The following is a 19,855-nucleotide window of genomic DNA, read 5'->3' as shown; positions in this document are numbered from 1 at the left end:
CGCTGTCCCCCCTGCTACTTGCTTGGGTGTTTATGTTGTCTGTATACTGACCTTGAGAGTATATATATATATATATATATATATATATATATATATTGTGAGCCCTCCACGGATCTTCCTTCATTTGTACATACCATGATCTTCTTCCTCTTGTATATACCATCATCATCGTCCCGCGGCGCCGGCTCCGGCGCGCGCTTGGGTTTTGTCCATCAGATTAAACGCTGACACGGCATACCTTGTCTTGCCTTCACGACCTTGCCGTCTGGACCTGGCCTTCTTTCACAAGTGGTGGAGGTTCGGGGTAGTGAGCACCATCATGGATATAGGGTGAGCATCCACTATGCATGGCAGGGAAGTTCCTTTAGTCAGCACGAGGGATTCACGGCAAGTGTTCGTGGCAGCTACTATCGCTGAGCTGCTGCGGAATCGTACAAGACTTGATGGGAAGGCGATTCCACGTGCAAGGCGACGATGAGATGGTGCGATGAGTACATCCCCGTCACTCATGTGTTCAGACACAACGGTAATAAGTATTTCGCACTGTGGAGGGAATACAGTATCAGCTGCGGCAATGAGGGAATGATGCCGTGCAGAAATGTGAGATGAAAAATCACTGTCTGTCATATGGATGCCACGGTTGTCACAAGGAATCAACGCTGAAGTGGTTGACAAAAAATCCCATCCGAAAATCATCAAATGCGCACACGGTGAAAGCACTGCAAACTGGTCTTGGTGGCGGACGCCGTCTATAATAACTCGAACTGTACACTTTGCTGAAGGGTGCAGAGGGACGCCTTTTGCTCCACGACGTTCAGGTCCATCATATGGTGTCATTACTTTCCGCAAACGGTTGCACAAATCATCATGAATAACAGAAAGTGCAGCTCCTGTCTCAATTAAAGCTTCGACCGGCAATCCTTCAGCTAAAACGGAAATCATATTATACGGGCGATGAGGAGGACTTTAGTAAGTTCGCAAAGTGCAGTTGCACCTCCGGAAACTGCATCGCTTAGTTTTCCGAATTACGGACAGGAACAGTTGTTGCTGGTCGAAGTGGCGAAACAGAGCGGCGGTATGGGGAAGGGGACCGCCGTCGGGATACGTGCGCCCCACTTGGTTCAGACGAGGATACCGGCGGTGGAGAGAATCGACAAGGTTGGCTGGGAATTGGTCGTCACTGATAATATGCAGGTATGTCACTTTCGAAGGCTTGATAACCACGTCGCTCGTTCTGAATGCGTCGGCGACAAAAGCGAGATATATGGCCTCGAATTCCACAATAATAGCACACTGGGCTAGAGGGGCGCCAAGGTGCGTAATAGGGTGGCGTTGGTTGAGCCGTCGCCATGGCGTTGATGTGGTTGTAGGGTGGTGCTTGGGGTGGGGGAACAAAAGGAGGAGGGGATGCAGCGACGTGAGCGTAAGTCGGTGCTGGGCGAGGTGCAGGAGAATCAGGTGTGACAGGGTGGTTGATAGTAGCCAACTCTTCTTTAATGATGTGGCGGAGGCCGGCGTCGTTAGAAGGAGGAGACGAATGATCGCACCCGTGCCGGCAGAAAGGGCTGAGGGCTTGGAGCTCCTCGCGGATTATCGCTCGAATCATGGCTCGTAGATCGAGGTCAGTAGAGGTCGGAGCAGTAGTGAAGCCGGGCTGCAATTGGGAGGACTGTAGCTGGTCGAGGCGTTGGCAGGTCGTTATAATGGAATCAACACTTGATGGATTCTGGGCAACTAGGGTATTATAAGCCATTGAATTGATTCCCTTCAAGACATGGTGTACACGTTCAGATTCCGGCATGGTGGGACTGATACGCCGACAGAGTGCCAGCACGGCCTCTATGTATGACGCATAGGAATCATCGGGACCTTGACGGCGGGTAGAGAGCTTGTTCCTTGCGATCTCCGTCCGAACAGCCGGGTCGGCGAAATACTGTTGGAACTGCTGCTTGAAGGTGGGCCATTTTGTGGTGTGGGGCTCGCGGTTAATAAACCAATTTCTGGCGACCTCAATAAGGTAGAAAGATACGTTCAGAAATTTCAAAGCATCATCCCACCGGTTGTAGGCACTGCAGCGCTCATAAGTGTCAAGCCAGTCATCGACGTCTTCGTCGCGACGACCAGCGAACAGCGGCGGGTCGCGTTGTCGTGTGGGCACCATCGGAGGCGGCGGTGTAGCCGAGGTAGAGGATCCGGCCGGGTCGGGACTGCTCTCGATTGACATGACGATGGTAGCTGTTAAACGGCGACCGGAACGTAGCTCCAGCGAGAGGCAGGGCACAAGGCAGCAAGGGGATCGAATTTCACCTCCACCACTTGTGAAAGAATGTGTGTATATATATATATATATATATATATATATCATCCCTTTCTAAGGAGTACACCATTAAATATACGCTTGTAAGTTAGGCAAAGGCAATTATCGGCGATAACATTAGAAAAATATTGTAGGCTTTGTAACTCATTCGTGCTCCCAAAACACGATAGAGTTCAAGTTCCAGCATTTGTACAGATTTGATGGCATGTCTTGAGCGCTGGAGTACTGACCGGGGAGCACAGTTAGTCACATCTTGATGCACCACTGGTGTTAGGTGCAATGCACTTGTGCTCATCGCATGAGGTTTAGGCTGCTGTTGAGCTCAGTAATTGTCATTAAAGCTTAGTACTTGCTTTAACTGCATTAGTACACCACTTGCCTGTCTATGCAATGCACTAGACGACGTTGTCCTTCGTGCAATGTATGCGCTGTGTGGGCTAAAACTTTACACACGTAAAGTTTCTCATTTAAAGAGAAACTGTTAACCACATATATATGTGCCTCTTAAAAAATTGACACGTTCAGTTCACTAACGCACATATTGTGTAATATATATATAATTTACCGTAATTTCATTTCAGTCATTTATTTGCGAATGCCATCGAACACTCAATCTATTAAACATTCTTTTTAGTGCCCTTAAGTTATGACGAAAATAAAGAACACTGGACTAGCGTGTTTTGGTCTTCTTTCCTTCACATGCAGTACGGTTTCTTGTACTTGTGAAATAAATTATTTGATTTAAGGAGTGACAATGTAATGCTGACTAACAAGCCGCTGACTTGTCGGCTACATTTCAAGTTTTCTGAGCAGCTTTCGCAGCGCTGAGTAAACTACAAGTGCAGTAAAATTCTTAGTAGAAAGGCTGTAGAAAGCTCTGTCATGATATTGCGTTAACTTTTATTAGAGGATCTTTAAGTTATTTTCTATGTTTTGTGAGAATTTGGCTTGTTTTTTATGATTTACAGAACACAACAAAAAAGGATGAAGGCTGAAGGCGCCAGGGCGCAAAGAACGATGACGCAAGGAACGTCTCGTCTTCCTTCTTATTTTCTTTGTATTCCCGCCCTGGATTTTGCAGTATGTATAGCCAAACGCCGGGCCGATGTTTTATTGGCCTGTTGCGAAATGTTTGCTCCTCAAAACGACTTCGGTAAAAAAAGAAAAGCTGTGGTGGAGGGCTTAGGTTATGTTCGACCGCCAGGAGACATTTAACCGTACTAATGGGGATCGCGCTTCCCCTCCTTAAAACATCGCCTATCGCAGCCATTATCGCACTCGGGTATTCCGCATCAGCAGTACAGCAGTGTAACCACTTAATCCTAACAGCGGAGTTTTCTTGGAAGTTCTTGGTTCATTTGCGCTCCTGGCGGCCACTTCTGTTTACTGGTAGAATCATTATTAGTGCGTGGGTACAATTCCCATGAAGAGGAAGCATTATTTTTGATGCATGCAACATGCGGAAATACATTGATATTACTTCGCAAAGGTGGAGTCTCTTAATGCCAAGTACACCATATTCTTACAATCATGTAAGACATTATTTTAGAATGGCTAATTAGAAAGCGCAAGCTTTTTAGCCTAAACGCGGCAGATTTCTTATTATAAGCGACTGTTCATATTTAAAAACAGTGTCCTTGCTTGCCCTGTGTTTGAAATATTAAATTCGTTTTGATTATAAACTCCCACTTGCATGAATGCCATAATCTCTCTCCTGATTCACTGTTAATGGACTTCCAGCAAACGGTATACGAAGAAGCATAAAATTCCACTTAGTTGACAGCCTCGGCAATGCGTTATTTCGCAAAAGCAATATTGCGGATTTAGAACCTCGCTTTTACCTTCGATCTGCGCCACATGCATTCGTGTTGTCCCCTAAATACATGATACATGGGCCGCCCATCATTTTGACTAATTCGAAGCGATATAATGCGATTTCTGTTAACGTGCACTCGTATGGATGTACCGTACCATATTAGAATAGTACAGCTCTTGCTAGGACGGCGCTCGTATAGTACCGTCTTAGCTTGCTCACTTTATGTTCCTTAATAACACAGCCACTTTGTGAACGCGCGCTCTTTAACTTGATTACTACGTGAGAAAGTACTCTGTTCCCACACTCACCCTGATTACTTAAATGCGTCTGTTCACAAAGCCTGATACATTGCTCGGATAGCTCAGTCACTGTTTCACTGAAGAATGTTGATATAGTCAAATATGGAATTGGTATTGTACTCAAGTCCCCTGCAGTGCTAAAACGTTCTATGACATCATGATGCGTCTGGCTACAGAAGTTGATTGTTAAAGCATTTCCATTCGCGGGAACTGCAGATATATTGTTTTGTTATTCATTCTGTACATATTTTTTTCTCCCTAAATTGTGGCAATATTTGAGTGGTTTGTGGAAATGTTTAGCACAGAAAATACCACTTTATATGCCTCTCGGACAGCCTAAAGTTTAGAAGACATTTAATGATGTCGTTCTTGAACCTGTTACAACATATAATTATCTAGGAATTCATATTACTTCCGATCTCAGCTGGTCCACACACATAGAGTACCTTACTAACAAAGCTAATCCCATGCTCGGTTATTTGAGGCGTAACTTTCACGCAGCCCCAGCAAACATCAAACTTCTTTTATACACCACATTCGTCCGCTCACAGCTTGAATACGCTTCAGCGGTCTGGGATCCTGGTACTAAACGTTTCATCGACCTACTGGAAATGACACAACCCAAATCAGCTCGTTTTATCCTCTCTGACTACCTGCGCACATCAAGCGTAACCACCATGAAACGTAACTTGGGCTTAACTTCACTTGCATCACGACGCAAAACTGCACGTCTGTGTCTTTTTTACAAAATGCTTCATCACGAATCGATTCGCCGTGAGCTGCTCGTTCCCCCTTCATACATTTCACCTCGAATCGATTACATACATAAAGTAGGCATAACCATCTGCAGAACTAAAATGTTTTTGGACTCTTTTGTACCTCGTACATCATATGACTGGAACCACCTTCCTTCTTCCGTTGCAGCAATTACTGATCCTGTTCTGTTTCGTTGTGCTGTTACCGTTTGTAATGTTTAATATTGTATTATTTACTTGTAATATTTTTTTTCCCTCTTTTGTTTTAGCGGTTTGTTGCGTTCTGTTCATGCTTCACATTTTTCAGTGTTTTTATGTACTTTCCCACTCCCCTCTGTAATGCATTGCCCTGAGGGTATAATAAATAAATAAATAAATCAGAATAACTGATCACCTCTCGTTTTGTCGTTAAGGGATAGTATTTATTACAAAGCTCACAAATTTAACATTAGAAATGACTACCTTCTAATGTTTTAAACGCGAGGGGTTCAATATACTCGAACTGAGAAAATCTCAGCTGTAGTTTTGGTCATTTAGCCAAAATGCATTGGACGTTTTAAAGTCAGAACATGTTTTTTTTTTTTTGCACCTAATGCGGTCGCGAGGTAACTAGCTACCACAAAGGAGGGAAGATGGTTCACGGGAAAATAACATGTGCAGCGGGGCAACCTGAATACGTTCAATGCGTCTAAAGCAACTCAATAAGCATTCATAATCATATTTTGATCGGTATTTTCAGTCACATTGTTGATTTTAAAAATAAAAAATGGACGCCTCTCTTATAGCTACGGCCCTAAATATTGCAACAAAATAATGTTGTAAAAAAACACGGTCATTTAGTTTTTCAAATTTATTTTTCCTCAATAGGCCAGTAGAGAATATTTTGACCACCTTGCAGGGGTAGTACCGGCATTTAACGCACAAAATTATAAAAAGATTCTATAATTTTAAACTCTTTGTATAAAATTTAAACATTAAGTGGGGCAGTAACCACTATATTTCATGTCCTCCTGAACTGTTAGGAAAGCCGGAGCAGCCTCTTGCGCCGCTTTGGTGTCGAAGCCGCATTTGACCTCATACGGCAAAGCTCCTTGACTTTGCTATTATTGCCACCAATCATTTTTGCAACGATTTCTTGATGCGACACTTCTCCTGAACAGTTCTGCCAAAGTGGGGTCATAAAGACACGTAATCTCGCCTCCTCGCCTCATTTGTGATGCCTGAAATTAAACAAGCACAATTTGTAAAAACGTCAGCAGGTTTATTTACAATTGTGCACGTTGATAAACCTTTAAAATTTCAACTGCAAATACACAGATGGGATCTCAAAAAAGGGATCTAAGCTGGCCTAAAATAAATCTCTATTGTAAAAGAATACTGAACTGTGCATATATATTTTAGGGGCAAAAGAAATTCACAGAACAAAGAAGCCCTGAAGAACACACTACACGGGACACAACCGCCAAAAAGCACTCAAGTAAGGCAAGGCACAGGTGTAGAGATGCATTTGGCATGCGAGCGCGCGCTATGGAGACCGAATATCATCCGATTCGCAAGCAACCATTGGGTACGTAGCATGATTTCTGAAACAACCTAAGCGTTGTTCCGGTCCTGATTAAGGACACTGAAAGTATGAGAAACGCTAGGGCTTTAGGCGCGGGCCGTGCGCTGCATGAGGCTGCTATACCCGTTGGTTCTTCCAGGTCCTTGGGTGTGTCTCGCACATAGCATCTACACCGACTTCTCCATCTCTTAATTGCTGTTGTATTTCTAACCACTTCGCTCTCCATCTGACGCCTTACATGTTTATGTAATGAATAATGCAGTTAACTGTCTTTTTCTTAATGTTCTTCCTAAGTTTTCTTCTGGTCTGTTGGTTGGAGTTGTTCTCCAGCCTGACATTTTCTGTTTCACTGTGACGCTCTACGTTCGGAACGGAACGCCTAAAATGTTACCGCACAACTAGCCAGGCACCAGCCGATCTCAGTGCCCACCGTTTCCTTGAAATGGATCCCATCTCGTTAAATCCCTTGCCATGGCCTGCTCTTCCTACTTCCTTGTCGATATCAGTTACCGTTAAATGCATCTCTAGCCCTAATTATCTAATTCCTGGTTGACACTGGCCACTTCCATTTCGATCTCCTGGTTTTGTTCCGACTACATCTTGCAGTGTGCATACAACAACCTGCTGCACCGCCGGGGTGGTGCAACGGTTAAGGCACTCGACTACTGTGCCCAAGGATGCAGGATCGAATCCCGGCCTCGGCGGCTGCGTTTCGATGGAAGCGAAACGGAGTGACGTCCGCGTGCTGTGCGATGCTAGTGAACGTTAAAGAACCCCAGGTGGTCGAAATTTCCGTAGTCCTCCACTGCGTCGCTCATAGCCTTAGTCGCTTTGTGATGTTAATCCCCACAAACCAACCAACCTACAACCTGCGCCCTTGTAGCTACTGCCAGCACATCTTCCATTAGTATAGAAAACTGGGAGAGTTTTGCGCTACTTTAAGATAAAATCTTCCATTACCTTTGCCAATTCCTCCACTACTATCGGCCCGGCCCCCCCACAGTACAAAAAATTAATTATTCAGGCAGCTAAAATGACCAAGCTGTGCTCTACAGATTTATCTGACAGTTCGTCCCTAGTTAACGGTAGCGCATGGCTTCATGTTTTTCTGGGAAACACCCTGATCCCAACTCTGCTGTCTTCTTTCACCCTTGCCCTGACAGCTCACCTTCACATTTTGCAAATGTGATTCACCGCCAAATAACACCAGCTGGCTACGCTTTTTCTCCCGCTCTTCTTTCACAACCTGTTTGCGGCTTCTGTTCTGGCACTGAAGTAAAACTTTTTGTTGGGCTAGCTGGTCCATTACAATGTTAAACACTTGGACCAGCTAGCCCAACAAAATTTTTACTTCAGTACCTTTCTTCTACAGTGGGCGCTTCGCTGTGGTTTTCTGCTGCTACGACACAACTGGGTGCCCTCATCAGCTCGCTTTCCCGCCCCATCTTCTTTTCGCCTTTGTGCTACTTCATTTGCGTTAAAGTTTTTTCACTATGTTCTGGCGCTGTTTACACACCCCCTAACTAACTCTCCCCCCGACACATTTCCAGGGACCCACCCTGGTATTGCTCACGTCGCCCACGGATAACAGTGCCTCTTCCGTGGCTTTAAGCACTCTGTACTTATCCTGCTCCATTTTGAGGCCCTTATCTGTCGCGAAGAGTTTCTCACCACGTCGAGCACGCTGTTCGTTTTCGAAGAATGGGTCCGCAATTTTTTTTTGTATCCGCGACTCGTCTCCTGAACCTTCCATTTTCCCCTCTTTCAAGCACCAGTTGGCTTTTTATGCCAACCAAGCATTACACCAGAGAGGCATTCTCCGCACCTACTCTTGCTAGGCTTTCGCACAGTACACCACATCTGCACCAGAACTGAATATCCGCCTCTTCTACTGAATAGCATTGCGTGGTTTCGAAAATCACCCACACCTCGCATTCTGTGTACTTCACTTTTTTGTTAATCATGTCTTATCGCAAAGTGCTTTACATTCGAATTTAGCAATAACGAAGTTAAAACAATTTAAGGACAAATCTGTTCAGCAATTCCGAGCGACCAGTTCTATTAACTTAGCCGCTGAGGTACCCACCTATATTCTTTGTTTACAGCTAACTATATAAGCAGCTGTTGTAAAATAAAACAATCATCTCATCCATAGGGTGCTGTCCTATCGCTCCGCTGTCTCTACCTGGTCCCGATAAGCACGCGCTCTTCCGTGCCCTAAAGATTCGAGCACCTTTAGGCGCCACCGACATGACTTAGTGAAATGCTCTCACAGCGACAGCAAAGGCATTTTGCAGATGTGAGCTACGATCCCGCGTGGCAGGAGACTGAAAGAATAGAAAATATCTGCAATTTGAGAACAAAACGTGACTGAAAAGACTGTGAAATCATCTAGATAGCGCAGGCATGCGGTTCAAATGCAAACTTTTCAATATTGAGTCTTTCAAGCAACTGAATGTAACCGAGGCATTGCTTAAAGGCATTAAGATTGGCATGATTAATCTGGACTTTGAAACGCAATCTTCGCATAGTCATGGGTCTGTATTCTGAGTTTACATTGTTTTCCTAAGAGTCGTATTATTCCTGACCTCGGGTTATTGATGGGTGAAAATATCGAAACAGGATGTCAGTTTGTTTGCCACAACTTCCGGTTCCGGCGTTTTAACAAATGAGGCGATTGAATTTAGGAAAGAAACCACACTCGTGTAAACAGCACAAACTCAGAATACAAACTTTGGTCATCCCCAGCTTTGGTTTTGAATTGTTCCCAGCACTATTAATAGTTGAAACCGCCATCCGTGGCAAGCTGGTAAAGTATTTAATGCTAGCGTGGGTTGTTTCTCCTTCTAGATAAGTTTCAATATTGTTTCCCATGCAGCACTAAGTGAGCTCTGAAGAATAAGCCCCACTGAGTCCTATGTGGCAATGCAGTTGAGCTCTTGTGGGCTAGATGCGGGTGCTCCAATAGGGGCCGATGTTCGCTGAAAGTAGGGTGTCGACAAACGCCTCGATGTGCCCACCAGGGATGTACACATTCCTCCCGCATTTTCCAGATAGCCCTAGTTCGAACAGATTTAGGTAGCCGCTCTGAATGAAGGTTTATTGTGTTTCGGTCAGCCTCTCAAAAAAATTGCCCACGATTACGTGACTTCCTAATTCGAAATTTGAGCGCAGCTTATCAGCTGTTTCACTTTTTTTCGATAGATTGAGGCAAAGATTTCGAGCAAGACACGTATGTAAAATTACAGACAACTTCTTTAATTTTTCACATGTATTCCTTCAAGAAACACTCCTAAAACAGTTCTTGGCTCTCATGAAAGAAGCTTTGTGGTCGGAGAAATGAAGAGAGCAATTGAGTTATCGGGAGGTTGCGGGAAGCAGCGCGTGGGCTCATAGGAACGTTACGCGGCGAACAGGTAGCAGCGGCTGACTAATGCTGCTGAGCTGACGCCGCTAGCGAGGGAAATGAGGGAGAACGGGATGGACGCAACCGGAGAGCACCCTCGCCGCTACGCAGGAAGAGGGGGGACCCGCTCCTGCCGCGGCATCAGTCAGTGGCTGCTAGCGCTGTCTCTAGCAACCCCCTCCCCCTTTCCTCATGTTCTCAGGTTGCTGTGTGCAATCCTGCCCCCATCTTTCGCGGCTGAGTGTACCCCCCACCCCTCTTCCTGTGAGGCTTGGTGCCGAAGCGCCGGCTCGAACTGGGAGGGATGAAAGGGGGGCGGAGCTGGTTACGAGACCGATGACGTTGACGCGAACCCCAGGAACGGGCGCCAAAGAGCTGCGCTCTATAATGACATAAGATCGATGTGGGTCCTACACCATCAAGCCGTACTTGTACACATTTGTCCTCATTATTCCCATAGGAGTCCAAGCAGATAACTGTTTCGAAGTTGTAGTAAATGTTCTCCCACTAAATGCTTACGGGCATAATTAAGGAAGTTTAGTAGATCTCTGCCCTTTCCAAGCAGCGAAAACATAAAATTTTACAATTATTTCTTATTATTTTAGCCTAAATGACAATGTTCCACCGCATTCAGGAGGGCAAGTGTATTGTGAACGGCAATATTCTAAGTAGAGTTAAAGCTCTTTGAGGGTGCTACTTAAGGGGCAACACTTAACAGTGTGCATGTTCCGGCATTTTAATGCTTTTTACCTGAGCCATTAGGGAGCTTGAAGTTTTCTTTCTTAAAATGAGCTAGAGGTCAAATCACAGTAAAGCTATGGTGTGTTACTGAGTTGTCAAACCAAGGTGACATACATAGGTCCAATTCAGGTGAATGTCTATTCAAGGCAAGGTCAAAGGTCAATGGAAAGACATGTGTAATGAGGAAAATGAAAGTTGTGACGTCACCGGTGACATGCACGAGTGTACTACGTGGTGCGGACGAGGGGGTGATAAGGAGCCGCGGAAACAGGTTCTCATAGCCGTCTGAGATGGAAGAAGGCGAACACCCACCCGTGGCCGCACGTGGAGCGGCAAGACTGTACGAATCTGAGAGGAGGAAATGTGACGCTGAAACCTCAGAGCAACGTGAGGCGAGATTGGATGAACGACGGAAATAAACTGCGGACCAACGACTGCGTAAACTTACGGCTGAACTCTCGGTTGAGTCGTCAGGGGGTTCGATTCAAGTTCAGACCGAGACGGATTGTCGACGGACTGACTTCGTGATTTGAATGATAGAGTTTGAGTCTGCCACGATTCACCTTCCCCCGAATTTAGCGAAACTCCATTCGATAGCGTGTATAACCTCTGTCAACGACTATGCCACAAGGAAGCCCTGAGTCGGGAGAGTACAGTCATGCAACGTACGTTAAGTTTGGCATTACCCGAGTGGGATGAATGGTGCCCGGAATCTATATAGCTCCTAAGGACAATTTGGATAGTGCCTTAGCCGTCGTGTCTGGAGGAGTTCTGAGCTGTCAAGAAAATGAGCTCGTTCTCGTTGTGGGTGACTACAAGGATCACAAGCGTCACCAGTCGTCCATGTCTTCGGTCGAGCAAAGGTTTGACTTGGAAAGTTCCTTAGTTTAACCCAGAACGACCACCCAACGGGAGGCCAGCCTACACCTGACCATGCAGCGGAATACATCAAGTTCTACGATGTATATCAGCCAAGCCTCAGCCAAGTCTCACTTCTCCTCTGACCACAGGAGCGTCTTCATTGGAATCATAAAAAGCAATGAATACAGAGCCTAATCGACCCACACTTTACATTTCTTGAATGGCTATAACCACAGGCTGCACCTTTCGTATCCAGGCGAACGGAGCTTTCGTTTTCACACTAGGTTTAAGCAGAATTAAGACATAGCCATGGCTTCTACTCCTTTTGTTGCAGGTAATTCTTCAGTAATGCTTGAGTAATAAGGTCAAGAAGCATAATTTATGTTTAGTCACTGCAGCAAATGATCGCTGGCCTTGCGATTAAATTTTCTTTTCGAAAAACTGCTGTATACCCCTATATAAGCATTGCCGATTCGTATATAAAATCACAAATGATTGTGGAATAACTTCCAGAAAGAAAAATAACCTCCCAAATTTAGGCCAACATTATGGGCTTAGGCACTCTATTCGCTGCGCTGAATATCTTCAGCACAGCGACCTCCGGTAACACATTTTCTAAATTACTATTGATCAAACATCACGTAATTAAAACGTGTGCCAAATTTCATGGCACCATGGTTTATTGAATGAAGTGCACACAAAACCTCTGAAAGCAGACGCCACTTCTATCAAAATATTTATGCTCACCATTCGATTCAGCGAAGAAAAACAGAATATCCCCTTGTGTCGAGCTACAGACCACTTGCTGTGGTCTTCTTTGGTCGAGAACTTTGCATTGCCAAATTTTGTACTGAGACCAATGACATCGACGTCATTGACTTTATATTTATTCGAGCAATGCATTTTTAGTGCTCCACCGGCGCCGTTTTTCCACGACTGGACAATGATGCTATCGTTGACTTGCTTGCCCATATCTTCTGTGTACACATCTGCAGAGTGCGTTAGAGATATGCTTGCTATTAGTTTTTAAAATGGCGCAAATATACGACTGTTTAATATGATTAAATTTGCTCCTGCTATGAGAGATATGATGTTTCACGGGATAAGTTAAATCTCACTCTAATGCACGCGCTTTCACCAGAACCGTACGCTGCAGCCCTCACCTTCTACAGGCAATAAAGATCTACCCAGGAGACGCTATACCCTGACGGTAAGGCGGCTTTGTTAAGTGGGACACCTCTGATTATTATAGTTTCGCGATGTCAGTTCACTGAACCTTTGATTCGCGTGCATTTGTTAGGGCGGAGAAGATGACTCGAGATGTTGGCACTTCATGCAATCGAATTACCAGGGATAATGCATAAATTTTAGGCCTGCAGCAACCGACGAAAATATGTCGACAGTTATTTTTCATTTCTTTTACCTGAGAATTTTTCAAGGCTAGAATGCATTATTTCTATCCATGATGGCGATGTGGCCATTGACGTCGTTTCACTTACTAGATCCGCATATATATTATAATATTACGCAATTAAACGGAGAAACAGCACTGTTTAAAAATATATCTACAGCGGATGTTGGACACTGGGTAAAATATTTTCATACGAAACGCACAACTGTTGTTTAATGTTCTTGCATCAAGCAATCTTCTTTTAAATAACAGGAATTTCATACCATTTTATGCTATAAGATCAGTTTTGAAAACTTAAAATTGCACACAGGTGTTCAGAACCGCGAAATTGACCCTTTTTCTGTAAAGCATGTCATAAGGTTGTTGCAAATGCATGGTCCCACGCAAAGGTTTCGCAATACCTACGGAGGCCCGTTTAATATACGTCTGTGACTTCACATCTACAATGTGAATAATCACTGAACAAGGGTACGAGAAGCCTCAGTAGGCAGGTCGAGCCAACGTTTCACCAATAGACTTGTCTTCGTTGAGTATTTGTATTCTTTGTATTGTATTCGTTGAGCACCTCTAAAAGTTGTACATTTATGTAAATATTACAACCAAGTGGTTTGTTTTGCTCTTAAAGGTAACTCCAAAAGTTGCAAGTCTAACACTTCCTTTTATTCAGAAAAACGATGGGCCGTAAAGATTAGAAATGGTGAGAATGCAAAACGTCTAACAATACGTAGCATTTAATACGACCTCCAACGGCTGCAAACCTTAAAAATCTGTGAGTTTCATTTATAAACTACGCCGTGAAAGATGTCAATCCATAATGGCAGCCTAAATAGCTACAAGATTTAAGGAGCTAAACACAGTCAAACCAGTTACACTATGGAATGCGTATGTCATGTTTGTAATCGATCATTGAATTACGCTCTTCGCGTACCATTTTTCTTTGCGTGCTGGCGTGACAGAGCTTGATCGACGTCAGCTTTTTTTAAGGAATGCAGAAAGTATAATAACATTTTCTCACGCAAGAGAGAATTAAGGCATGAATTTTTCGCGTAAAATGTGTGTTGCACCAATCTTTCTTTGTTTTCGACATCTCAAATGGCATTAGTCTCCAAAACAGTAATTAAAATCAAGGTAATGTTTTCAATCGCAGTCGTTTCAAGTCATTTAATGAAACTGTTGCCTGCTGCTCCATTCCTTTCTGCTGGCTCTAGGTGTTTCGTAGTGCAAATATTGTGTTTGAATGTATCAACGTCGGGCAAGAAGAGATATCGTTAGCGGCATGTATACAGGTTCAAATGGGCAAGTAGCTAGGTCTCTCGGCTGAGTCCTATAACGTTCGTAAAAGATGGTTTTCGCCCACTGCAGATTACATTTATTAACATTGGGCGGTCAGATCTTCAACGTTGACTGAATACGACATTATCAATCATTGTAACAGAATAAGTATAATAAAGACAAAATCACCTAAGTGAGATTATGCAACCAAACACCATTTTTCCTAGACTTCCGCTTAAAAGGATTTATTGCAGTTTATTGATAAGGTATGTTTGCATAAAATAGAGGCTAAAAAAATTATATCAACCTTATGTGTATTATAGGAGCGTAAAATTGTTCGTTTGGGTGCTCTTGGATTTTTTATTGGTTACCACTAGGAAAATGAGGCTGCATGGTTCCCTTTCTACTATGAGTTCTGATTTATTTGTTGGTTTGGCGTTCTTATCGGTCTTGCTCAAATTTAGCAGATCTTGCAAGCGATATAAGGTAGGGTTCAGTTGTTTTGAGCCTTTGAGGTTGGCTACCCTATCCATTTTTCACAGTGTAGTGTAGGCAACCAAAGGCCTCTCTGGTTACCATCCCTGGCTCTCCTTCTCCTCCCTAATTATCTATCTGAGACATCGAAAAAAAAACCTGCAGGCCTAATAATAGCAAATTGAAAAGTGGAAATTATCTGAACTTTTAATATTACCTTTCAGGTACATAGGAGGTTTTGCAATAGCGAGAACCGGTTTTTTGAGCCTTGTTGATAAAATGTTGATCTTCAACAGCTTATCACCCTTTGTATAGTTCCTGTTAAGCACCCTCCAGAAATCTTTGTATCTTTCCGCCCAGAGTGGTGTATTTGCTTGGTAAATATTTGCGGCTTGGACTTGGAGGTGTTGAGCTGCAAAGACAGTTCATTTTTGAGCCATCTGTTCAATGTTAAAGGCGCGGTACAATGGAAAAAGGGCCGTTTTTGGAAATATCTCAATAAGAAGAATTGTAGTTAAGATAATTTTGCCTGTTGCATTTTTGACAAATAATGAGCTTTAGCTATGGTTTGCTCTTATTGTTAGTCAGAAGAATTGCAGCTGACCTGCATGATTAATTTTTGACAGCTCTTTCGGACCTAATGCTGCCATATGGGGCGCGGAAGCGCTGAAATCTTTTTCGACAGACACCGGGATTGTAGTTTCTAGAATTACAATACAACACAATGTCAGTTCAAAGCATCGATGACGTTTGGGGCACAGGGGAAAGCTAGAAGGTTAATTAGGCCCTAACTCGAATACAGTGCGAGCAGTGGCAATGCATGGGGGAGACAAATGATGCAGCATGAACCCTTCCTGAGCACAATGTGCTCAAAACAGTTTAATAGCTTAATGATTTTAATACACCAGTGCATCTTATTCGGCAGATTTTACTGTTTTCTTCCAATTGGACACGATATTCCAATAGAACAACACTGTACTGAGTAAAGAAACTTAAGCTGTAAACTGTAAAAATTATCATAATTTCATTTCTGCTCCAATAGCACTTGTTAAGATTATAATTTTTTTTGCAAAAAAATCTTGAAATGAATAGTATAAATTATTTTAGGACGGCGAAGATATGTAGGATATCATCCCATCATAAAAGCCAAATTTAAAGGTTATCCAAAGCCTCAAATCATTGGTCATGTCCGTGAAAGCAACTACTAAATGTTTCTCAATACTCCCTAGAGCTCTGCATAACATTCCTGTAGGACGTGTTTATATATTCGTTTATAAGGAATTAATTACCGAATAATAACAGCATGCACAAAGAGAAGACAAGGTTGGTCACACATGGAATCCAAATTTTTTTCCGTCCACTCTGCGAGCCCAAATTTTCGTACCCTTTTACTTCGCGCTGATAATATTGCTACGGGGAACGATCCAAAAGCGACAGCACCCAGTTCAGATAACGTTGGTGGCAGCTCAAATCTGTCCCCCCACAGCGTCGTCGCCCTTCGGCCCATTGTCGCACTACATCGTTCTCTGAAGTACGAGCAGTGAATAAAGCTAGTATGAATACCCCCCTCCGGAAAAGCACATTCCCGGAGATTTCTTGGTTAGTGAAATAGAACTTGATATATAGGGCCTCATACGGGACGCATGCATAATTTCGTAGGGTGACACTGCAGGAGAGGACTTTGGATTCAGAGGCTCAACTTCGTATCGGACGTCGGTGACGGGGCGCAAAAGACGGTAAGGGCCTGTGTAACGGGGCAAAAGCTTTACGTACAGCCGTACTCGACGGTACGTGTGCCACAGCAAGACGAGAAATCCAGTACTGTAGTGCACATCATGGGAGCGACTGTTCAAGCGTCATTTTTGGCAGTCTTGCGATGCAGACAGCCTGGCACGATAAATCCGGCGGCCATCACAAGCACGGGAAACACGCTCACTGCCGTAAGTACTGGTGGCGTCTGCCGCTGGTAGGAAGGTGTCGAAGGCCAGTAACGGGCGTCGACCAAATAGCAGGTAAAATGAGGAGTATCCAGCGGTAGAATGGAGGGGCGAGCTGTAGGCGAACGTCATAAAGGGTGGATGAACGTCCCAATCTCGGTGGCCTTCATACGGATACATGGACGCTGGATACATGAAGTCTGTGAGCGCACGGCTTTGGCGTTCCGTGAGGTGGTTGATCTGGGGTTGATAGATTGTTATCAATGTGTGGCGGATGGAGCACGAACGGAGAATTTCGTTATCCACTCGTACGAGGAAGCAGAGGCCACGATCAGTTGTTCACGAGGGGACCATGACGAAGAATCACGTTTTCTAGATGAAAGTCAGCGACGTCTGTGGCGCAGCTGGTCGGGATAGCTCAGATAATAACGATCCGCGTAGCGTAGTTGGCGGCTACGGCAATCCATTTGTAAGTTTCTTCCGAAGCTGTGGTTTTCGAGAAATTGTGGGTTTCTTCCAAAGCTAACGCAGTTCACATGCGGCAACGTAGTTCAGGAAGGAGCGGTGGAGCCCCAGCCACTAGAGAGGTCTGCGCAGGCTATCGCATGTGCGGGCGACAAGTAGGTGTCCAGTCGTAGGAGCATCAGGGAACTGTTCAAGAAGTGTGAAAGCAGGTGATGGGGAACAAACAGTAAAAGGTGAGCGCCATCTGATCGCATATTACATCAGTATAGAATGCTCACATGTAATACAAATAAGGTGAGGGATGGATCAGGGCGGTCGGAAGTAAGATGTCGAATAAGGTAATGTAGCGAAGGCTCCAAGCGCTGTTCATCGGCAATATAAGAAAAGGCCGAGATATACAAGACACGGGCGTCAATGTCGTAGTCGGAAGCGCTAGGGGAGTCGACAGGGTGACGGGACAAGCAGTCTGCATCTTGGTGAAGCCGGCCGAACTTGTAGGGGTCGGAAAAGGTATGTTCTTGCAATCGTAACACCCAACTTCCCAAAGGGCCAGTAGTATCTTTGAGAGAGGAAAGCCGACGCAAGGCATGATGGGTTGCTATAACAGAAAAGGACGGCCGTGTTGTCGCTTAGCGTGTATAGCTTCAATTGGAATCACTTTGTTAGCGGTAACAACACGAACACAAAGAACACGATACACAAGGGACACCCGTGTGTATCGTGTTCTTTGTGTCCGTGTTTTTACAGCTAACAAAATGATTCCAACAAGAAACTACCAACTAGGCCAACTTGAAGTTTTAATGATAGCTTCAACGTTATGGCCACTTGTGTTGGTTCGGAGTTCAGTAGGCGCGGATTGGTTGAAATTGGTCATGACGGATGGAGTAGTGAAAGCAGCAATAAGCTCAATTCAATTTATTTAGCGTTCCTTCCGTTACAGAAACAAATACAAAGGCAAGAACAAAAACTGCTACGTGAGCAGCTTGACAAGGTTCTTGCCCTGTCTCCTGGCACAGGCCCGTTCCTGCCTGCACTGAAATTGAAGTTGCAAACTTTTACAATTTTGCAGCAAACAACATACAGCGAGAATAATGTTATACAAAAAAGCGACATGGAATAAATAAGCATACAGTGTAATGCAATACAGAGCTTATACAATAGAAAGCTATAGGGAAAAATGAAATTCACACTTCTGAATTCAAGACCATAAAATGACCAACAGCCAAGATGAGTCTGTACATTTTCAAGAACATGTAAAGTACGAAAATGACCCCCCCCCCCCCCCAAAAAAAAAGAAACACCTCGAGGCTTGCCCCTCCCAGCCGCATGGCGGAGCCATCCCGGCACTGCAAGTACCGTCAGAACGCCATGAGAGGCGACTATAAAGGTTAACCCCACCACACATACCCCCGGAGCACAAGGAGCCCACAAGTGCCCCGCCACAGGGCAGAGAAAGAAGCCCCGCAGCCTGGCCACCCGTATAAAGGCGACACATGTAGGTCGACCGATATAGCTTGTTTCAGCATTTGCACAGAAAGATAAATACAAGGTATCGCACGTGCGACAGAAACTACAATGCAACTATACAGATCTGCGGGCATTTCGTCAGCACGAATTTCGTACCTTTTTATAGTTTTCAAGAAACATCTAGAAGGTATAATTAACAAAATCTTTCAGCTGCTTCTTGGATACAGTAATAATATCTATATTAAAGCTTTGGCATTTATTGAGTAGTGCAGAGGTGGCGTAGCGGTAGAACATCCGCCTCGCATTCAAGAGGACCGGGGTTTCCAATCCCGGTGCGACGCAATTCTCCACCGGATTAAAAAAAAATACAAAAAAATCCGCCTGTCGATGGAATTGCATAAAGAAGTTTGGGGTGCGATCTGATGCCGGTGAACTCCTCCGGCAACGCACTCCCTCACCAGAACAGGAGTTGGCCACCCTGGTGCAGTATTTGGCCGCACCCTCTCATGAATAGTTCCATAAAACCCCAACCCTTAGTCACCAGCGGCTGCTGAACAACTGACCACGGGGGTGGTCAGACCTGTGACGCAGCAGGGGGTGCTAAGAATATCTGGCTCCGCTGGACAGGCCACCATTGGAAACTGACACTGGCAACGTCTAACTGTAGAACCCCAGATAGTGAAGCTAGTTTAGCAGTGCTGTTAGAGGAACTAGAGAGTATTAAATGGGATGTAAAAGGGCTTAGTGAAGTCAGGAGGCCGACTGAGGCATATACTGTGCTGAAGGATGGGCATGTACTGTGTTATCGAGGCTTACCGGAGAGGCGACAACTAGGAGTAGGTTCCCTTGTCAATAAGTACATAGCGGGTAATATAGATGAATTCTATAGTATTAACGAGAGGGTGGCAGGCATCGTAATTAGGCTTAATGAGCGGTATAAACCGAAGGTTGTGTAGGCCTATGCACCTACATGTAGTTATGATGACCAGGCAGTTGAAAGCTTCTACGAAGATGTAGAGTCAGCAATGCACAAAGTACAGACGCAGTATACTGTACTTATGGGCGACCTA

The 19,855-nt window shown here is 44.5% G+C and overlaps 1 protein-coding gene across 1 annotated transcript in view; it reads right to left on the bottom strand.

Annotated features, from left to right (window-relative positions):
* Positions 1 to 6,016: 6,016 nt before the first annotated feature.
* LOC146188362 (deoxyribonuclease-2-alpha-like) overlaps positions 6,017 to 19,855 on the bottom strand; it is a 194,675-nt gene continuing 180,836 nt past the window's right edge. The window contains exons 5-7 of the mRNA XM_084605033.1: positions 15,134 to 15,328; positions 12,507 to 12,748; positions 6,017 to 6,407 (exon numbers count right to left, since the gene is read on the bottom strand). Coding sequence (XP_084461159.1) covers positions 6,291 to 6,407; positions 12,507 to 12,748; positions 15,134 to 15,328 — 554 coding nt within the window. The 3' untranslated portion in view covers positions 6,017 to 6,290. The remainder of the gene's footprint in view (positions 6,408 to 12,506; positions 12,749 to 15,133; positions 15,329 to 19,855) is intronic.

The sequence above is a fragment of the Amblyomma maculatum genome, chromosome 5, assembly GCF_055883805.1.
Source record: "Amblyomma maculatum isolate TAMU_Amacu chromosome 5, ASM5588380v1, whole genome shotgun sequence".
Classification (NCBI taxonomy): Eukaryota; Metazoa; Arthropoda; class Arachnida; order Ixodida; family Ixodidae; genus Amblyomma; species Amblyomma maculatum.
Note: the sequence above shows the minus strand (reverse complement) of the source record. Positions and strands in the feature narration are given on the sequence as shown.